This window comes from Cebus imitator, unplaced genomic scaffold, assembly GCF_001604975.1.
Source record: "Cebus imitator isolate Cc_AM_T3 unplaced genomic scaffold, Cebus_imitator-1.0 Scaffold51, whole genome shotgun sequence".
Classification (NCBI taxonomy): Eukaryota; Metazoa; Chordata; class Mammalia; order Primates; family Cebidae; genus Cebus; species Cebus imitator.
Genome location: NW_016107366.1, coordinates 8621832 through 8629502, shown reverse-complemented (window position 1 = coordinate 8629502; position 7671 = coordinate 8621832). Strand labels below are relative to the sequence as shown.

General features: G+C 43.5%; 1 protein-coding gene across 10 annotated transcripts in view; it reads left to right on the top strand.

The window, feature by feature from the left end:
• The first annotated feature begins 684 nt into the window (after positions 1 to 684).
• Positions 685 to 7671, top strand: part of PUM1 (pumilio RNA binding family member 1) — a 106328-nt gene continuing 99341 nt past the window's right edge. For 3 of the 10 annotated variants that reach the window (XM_017527863.2, XM_037738241.1, XM_017527862.2), the window contains exons 1-2: positions 762 to 875; positions 5382 to 5755. In XM_017527863.2, the coding sequence (XP_017383352.1) occupies positions 5393 to 5755 (363 nt within the window). In that variant the 5' untranslated portion in view covers positions 762 to 875; positions 5382 to 5392. Of the gene's footprint in view, positions 876 to 5381; positions 5756 to 7671 lie in introns of all 10 variants that reach the window. The other 7 variants (XM_017527866.2, XM_017527867.2, XM_017527868.2 and 4 more) reach the window with 7 other exon arrangements.

The following is a 7671-nucleotide window of genomic DNA, read 5'->3' as shown; positions in this document are numbered from 1 at the left end:
GCCACCATGCCCAGCTAATTTTTTGTATTTTTAGTAGAGACGGGGTTTCACCATGTTTACCAGGATGTTCTCGATCTCTTGACCTCGTGATCCACCCGTCTCGGCCTCCCAAAGTGCTGGGATTACAGGCGTGAGCCACCACGCCCGGCCTGATCCCCGAATTTTTCATTTATGTTGTGGGACTGCTTACCAGGCCTACGCACTGTACTAAGCACTTGACAGACATTATTCCACTTAATCCTCAAGGCCATTCTGTTAAGTGGGGGTTATTTTCTTCTTTATTTTACAAATGCGGAAATGGAGGCAGGTCGATTTAAATATGGCCACCGAGCTAGAAAGCTGCAGTGAGGGATTTGAACCCTGCACCTCCAGGGCCAGAGCCGTGCAGGTGGCGGCTCGCGAACCCTGCAGGCTGTAGCGCTTCGGGGCGAGCTTGCGAGGCCGCGGCAGGCGCGGGGAGCTCATCCGAGACTCGGTCGAGCGTCACCGACGCCACCCCGGGTGCCCAGCTCCCGGCCGTGTTCTCCTAGGTGCGGGCCGGCGGAACCCAGCTTTCGGCCCTGGCGGCGCGCGCTCGCCTAGCGGGCGGGCACTCGCGCGCAGCGGTTGTGTTGCCTGCGAGTTTCCCGAGTTCACACAGGCCCTGGGTTGGCATGGCAACCAGGCAACCTGTTCCAGAGCCGCCAGCCTTCTCCGCACATGCCGCTGCCACCACCGGGGCCGGGGCCGGGGCCGGAGCCTATCCCAGGATGCACCGCGCCAGCCCAGTCCCCAGTGGGCCGCCATGTTGTCGGAGTGAAAGGTAAGGGGGAGCGAGAGCGTCGGAGAGAGAAGATCGGGGGGCTGAAATCCATCTTCATCCTACCGCTCCACCCGTGAGTATCCGCACCCCACCGGCCCCAAATGCTGCTCCGGACCCCTAGCGAGCAGATTGTCTCTTTGTATTGGTGTTTGAGAGCGGTTGTGGGGGTGAGAAGGGCTTTGGAAAAGCCGCCGGGGCCCTGGCTGAGGCTTCTCACTCGCTATTTCTCGTACATGTTTTGGAGTCAGCAGCAAGGCCCCTATTGTTATCAAAGGAGGGAGGGGGTGGGGAGCGGGGTCGAAGCGAGGAAAATGCAGGGGGTTTAGGCCCGAGCCCAGGGCGTAGACGTGCCTCTACATTTCTGCCCGGCCCTGTTGGGAACCACCGAAAATTGATGTTTCCATTCGGGTTGCTGTTTTTGATGGGTTTGCGAAGCCCGGAGTCTTCTGTGTGGCTATGAAGTATAATTCTGTACCACCCCGATTTCTTCGACTTCTTGAGCTTCCATGGCAGCGCCGGAGGAGGAGGAACAATAAAGCGCTTTAGAAGCAGCCGTGGCCCTTGTCCACAGACGAGATTCATGGTGGGGGAACTTTGCGAGCCTTAAATATGGAGAAGTGGCGATCAGGAAGTTTCAGAATGCTTTTTAGGCTCCTGGGTGCTGTGGCCTTTTGTTTCCGTGTGAGCTTGTGTTTTTGGTGGGTTCTTCCTCTTTGAGCGTCCCCGTATTAGTGTCTCTCTTAACTCAAAGAGGGGTTCACCCCTTGCTAGTAGGAAAATCCAGGTACACAATACTAGATAGTTTTAGTCCTCACAAACGTGCTTGGTAAACATAGGTCATTTGTTGTACTTGTCAGTATCATTCCCACGTCAAGTGAGGAATACATTCCGGTAACTTTTCCCTCCTGTAGCCCCCTCCCCCGAAAAAACAAAGCCAGAAACCCACACAGCATTACCTGAGAAGGTTTTATCCTCTTAGAACTTCGAGGTTTGTTTCCTTTTATTGTTCAATTAAGAAAACACTGTTCTAAGCCCTCGGTATCATTTTGCTAAATTCCTGTTATTACTGGGATTAATTAAGAATAAGATTTTATGAAGCTTTTCCTGGGTTCTGTTTTAAAGTCAGTTAATTTCCGAAACAATAGGCTTAGCATTTTGTTTGTTTTTTGAAAGCACTTAAAAACTTACCAAGACAGGCCCACCCCCAAGAAATGTGGCTTCCGATACAGTTTTCGTAAGCAAAATAAACATTTTGACCCATTGCTAATTTTAACTTTATAAAACACTCGGGGACTGTTGACTCTTTATCTGGGCTCTTTGGAAACGCTCTCCGGATTCTGAACTTTGAGTTAGTGTTTTGCTTTAGCCGCAATTGAATTCATTTTGTTCAAGGCCACAACGTTTTGAAGTTGGAATTTGTTTAGTTTGGGTTTGAGATGAACTGCTTTAAAATAAATTTATGACCACAGAATGTTTGTTTAGTGTGGTAAAAATAAACACCTTTTAAACCACTAAGCATTTTAGTAAAAGGTGAGCCATGGAAGTAGATTAAACCGTGTTCCTTTTAATTCAACTCTATGAGTGATATTTTAAAAAACTTTGTTAACATTTGAAAGCTGTGAAAGAGTAGCTAGGCTGAGCACTTCTAGTTGCTTAAAGTACTTATTTTATAAGGTGTCATTTGTAGAAAAAATCACATTTTAAATGCTACACATAAGTTTTTAGTGAGCTTTGAGAGCTCCATAAAAGATAGCAGCAACTTAAGTATTTTCTGATATTTAGGATACTGAGTTTTTAATTTTTTGCACTGTATTTGCCAAAACTACAAAACTACCCAAGACACATGCTAATTGCTTAGGTATTTGCTAACTTTGAAACTGTTCTTCTGCCAGGGTTTCTCTGGTTTGAGAAACTGCCTTGCCTCTTTAGGTAAAGCAGGAAGTCTTAGGGCATACAGATAGCTTTACAAAAGCCAATTGTTTTGTTTGAACATTTTTATAGCAGTCTTTCCTTTCCCCCATTCCTTTTAGAATGAAGTTGTATTTAGTGTGCTTCAATGATAAACTTTACTTTTATGTGGATATTCTTCCCTGGATAACTATTTTTTCTTTCTTTCTTTTTTTTTTTTTTTAAAAGATGGGTTTTCACTATGATGGCCAGGCTGGTCTTGAACTCCAGACCTCAGGTGATCCACCCACTTCGGCTTCCCAAAGTGCTAGGATTACAGGCGTGAGCCACTGCGCCCGGCTATTTTTTCTTTTTCAAAATTTTATTTGTGTAATTTGTGAGGTACAAGTGTGATTTTGTACATGGGTGTATTGCGTAGTGGTGAAGTCGGGGCTTTTTGTGTGTTCATCACTGGAATAACATACATTGTCCTCCTTAGGTAATTTCTCATTATCCTCTCACTCTCCTAGATAAGTATTTTGACAAGGCTTTTCACAAAAGATTGCATTTGCTGTTTGAGGAATTCTGTTAGGCACTAGAGTTCCATTGCCTCAACTAGTGATAACTAAATTCTAAAAGTCTTAACAATGAATTTAAATTTACTGAAAACGTTTATATTTAGCTTATTTTGATTAAGAAAAAGAAAAATTCAAACCCACATCGGGAGTCATAGAGGAAGGATTTTTTTCATTTTCTAGATGAGGAAACAGGTTGTTGGTTTAGTGGCAGAAATTGGGTTTTGGAACTCTTGGCCTACTCTGGAACAAAGAGTGTTAGATCGAGATTTCCCTTTAGAACAAAATGGGACTGTCTAGTATTGGTACTAAATACTAAAAATACTAAAAAACCAAGCAGGAAGGCATTAGGCTGGTTTACACTTTTGAAAGACCAGTGGTGAAACAGGGCTATGACTTTTTAGTTTTGGTACTTGAGCATGGATTAGTGTCTAGGTTAGACTACTGCAGTCCCTGCTAAGGTTCTGATGGACTGGAATTCTTAACCTAAAGTAGGCATTTCCAAATTAGGCTTTAAGCAAATTACAAATTCCATTGTGTCTTATTCTGGCTTCAAAACATGAATTTAGTTGTGAGAAGCAAATGCTGCTTTATCAGAAGGTTTATTTATTCAACAGAAGAGATTTCTTTTTTTTTGGGTCATTTTTATTGTAGAGATAGATTTCTTATAAATTTATTTTTGAAGCATCACAGCAGGGCTTGGAGGAGAGATAAGGCGTTTGTAGCGTAGACTGTTAGATCCATGGCTTTGAAATTAGACTGGTGGCTGTGGACAGGTGTGTCCTAATTGGTAACTGATTTGTTTACTGTGTAGCTTTTTTTTTTTTTTTTTTGAGATGGAGTCTTGCTCTGTCACCCAGATTGGAGTGCAGTAGTGTGATCTCGGCTCACTGCAACCTCCACCTCCTGGGTTTAAGAGATTCATTTACCTTAGCCTCCGGAGTAGCTGGGACTACAGGCATGCACCACTACTATGCCTGGCTAGTTTTTGTATTTTTAGTAGAGATGGGGTTTCCCTATATTGGCCAGGCTGGTCTCGAACTCCTGACCTCATGATCTGCCTACCTAGGACCTCCCAAAGTGCTGGCATTACAGGCGTGAACAACCATCCCTGGCCACTTTGTAGCATTTTCTTTTAAAGTACCCACAGCTGGCAAGTGATCTATCTTAAGTACAGATGTAGTTTTTGATTTTAAGGAACTTAAATAGTAGTGTTTCATAGTAACATTTCAGGGATTCTTTGTTGGTCTTCCAGAGGATACAAATGAGAGACATTGTTGAGTTACTCCTGCAAGGGATTAGTAGAAAGAAGTAGGCTTGGGGACAGAACAGATTAGGGTTTGAATTCTTTCTCTGCTACTTGACAGTTGAATGGCCTCAGACACAACATTTTTCTGTACCTTAGTGTTTTCATTTTTTTTCTTGAGACAAAGTTGGTCAGGCTGGTCTCAAACTCCTGTCATGATCCTTTGCTTTGGCCTCCTGAAGTGCTGGGATTACAGGTGTGAGCCACTGTACCCCACCAAAGTTGTGATATTTTGAAAAAGTTTGGGGCTGGGTGCAGTGGCTCACACCTGTAATCCCAGCACTTTGGGAGGCTGAGGTGGGCAGATCACCTGAGGTCAGGAGTTTGAGACCAGCTTGGCCAACATCATGAAACCCTGTCTCTGCTAAAAATACAAAAGTTAGCTGGGCGTGGTGGTGCCTGCTTGTAATCCCAGCTGAGGCAGGAGAATTGCTCAAACCTGCCTGGGAGTCATAGGTTGTGGTGAGGCAAGATTGTGCCACTGCACTTCAACCTGGGCAACAGAGCGAGACTCCGTCTCAAGAAGAAAAGCTTTTGTTCATTTAACAACTGTCAGTTGGTTTGAGATATAAATAAGTTTGGTAGATTGATAAAAGTATAATTCTATATTGTTACATGTTGGTCAACAAAATAAACTTTTCTGAAGTTATATTATTGAGCTCTGATCTCTGATCTCAATACCTTGTCAAGAGTGCATGCCACCAACAACATTTATTTATTGCAAATGACATGGGGTTCATGTTTTTATCTTAGTGTATTTTATGTTTCAAAAGATGTAAATATTAAACATTTGTAACCTGTTTGTCCTTAGGTGTTGGTGGAATGAGCGTTGCATGTGTCTTGAAGAGAAAAGCAGTGCTTTGGCAGGACTCTTTCAGCCCCCACCTGAAACATCACCCTCAAGAACCAGCTAATCCCAACATGCCTGTTGTTTTGACATCTGGAACAGGGTCGCAAGCGCAGCCACAACCAGCTGCAAATCAGGCTCTTGCAGCTGGGACTCACTCCAGCCCTGTCCCAGGATCCATAGGAGTTGCAGGCCGTTCCCAAGACGACGCTATGGTGGACTACTTCTTTCAGAGGCAGCATGGTGAGCAGCTTGGGGGAGGAGGAAGTGGAGGAGGCGGCTATAATAATAGCAAACATCGATGGCCTACTGGGGATAACATTCATGCAGAACATCAGGTAAAAACAAGTTCACTATTTCAGCTATGACATTCTTTTCTAATTATTGTCCACTTAGGATATCTGCTTTCAATGAGTGTCTTTACCAACTTAAATTGCTAACTTCACTTGGTCTAAACAGTTACTTGTTTTAAAGTTTGATGATTGTAATACTTTCACTGGGTCATTTATCATTCTGGTGCTAAATAGTAAATAGCCAATTCATTCATTCATTTTTCTGAGATGGCATGCACTCTTGACAAGGTATTGAGATCAGAGATCAGAGCTCAATAATATAACTTCAGAAAAGTTTATTTTGTTAACCAACATGTAACAATATAGAATTATACTCTGTCACCCAGGCTGGAGTGCAGTGGCTCAATCTCAGCTCACTGTAACCTCTGCTTCCCAGGTTCAAGTGATTCTCCTGCCTCAGCCTCCTGAGTAGCTGGTGCTACTAAGGTGTGCACCACCAAGCCTGGCTAATTTTTGTATTTTATTTTATTTTATTTTTTTTTTGAGACAGTCTCGCTCTTGTCACCCAGGCTGGAGTGCAGTGGCATGATTTTAGCTCACTGTAACCTTCACGTCTCGGGTTCAAGCGATTCTTCTGCCTCAGCCCTCTGAGCAGCTGGGACTACAGGCGTGTGCCACCATGCCCAGCTAATTTTTGTATTTTTAGTAGAGACAGGGTTTCACCATATTGGTCAGGCTGGTCTCAACTCCTGGCCTCGTGATCCTCCCGCCTTGGCCTCCCAAAGTGCTGGGATTATAGGTGTGAGCCACTGCACCCTGGACCAATTTTTGTATTTTTAGTAGAAACGAGGTTTCCCCATGTTGGCCAGGCTGGCCTTGAACTTCCGACCTCAAGTGATCCGCCCGTCTCGGCCTCACAAAGTGCTGGGATTACAGGTGTAAGCCACCGTGCCTGGCCTCTACAATGCATTTTTTCTTCTTTTTTTTTTTTTTGAGGCACTGAGTTTGGTGTTAAATGAAGAATGCATTTTTAAGAACACTTTTTTGGAACAAAGGATACTTTTTTTCCTATTGATATAAGAATTGTTGGGTTGTTTATAGGACAGATACATATTTTTGAATCTTTTCTCTTGGGTGTGGGTGACTTGATTTTAAGATGTTGTAGTTAAAAGTAGGGGGAAGTTGATAACATCAGCTGTGCAAGTGAGATTTATTTGAAATGGGACTGATACTGTGTCAGAGAGAAGTGGTTGTGGTTTTTAGGTTTTAACCATCTTTGTCCTCTTGTAAAATTGTTTAGTTTTTAATTTTAACTTATTTAGTCTTATTAATCTAAAATCATATCAAGAATCATAGCATATTTTACTCTGAAGAGAGGTTAGCCTGATTCATGTTTCCTGACTTCTTGGTAGAGACCAACCAGAAGATTACGTTGTTTTGATCAGGGGATTCTTTGACATTGGGTATAGGTTGAATTTGCAAAGGTACATTTTGTATCACCCATCTGAGTACTAATGAGTGAGAACTGACATTTTTCATTAGGCCTGTAGTGCTTCTGTTTTACTTCAGAAAAAAATCAGGTACATGTATACGTGCATGCCTGAATTTATTATACTTCCTCTGATCTCCCCAAAAGTGAACCATATTTGTTTTTATTTTTTCTTTTTATGTTTTTGAGATGGAGTCTTGCTCTGTCGCCCAGGCTAGAGTGCAGTGGTGTGATTGCGGCTCACTGCAACCTCCAATTCCCAGGTTCAAGCTATTCTCTTGCCTTAGCCTCCTGAGTAGCTGGGATCACAGGCATGCACCGTCATGCCTGGCTAATTTTTGAATTTTTAGTAGGGCTGGGGTTTCACCATGTTGTTCAGGCTGGTCTTGAACTGCTGACCTTGTGATCCGCCTGCCTCGGCCTCCCAAAGTGCTGGGATTACAGGCGTGAGCCACCGTACCTGGCTTTTTTT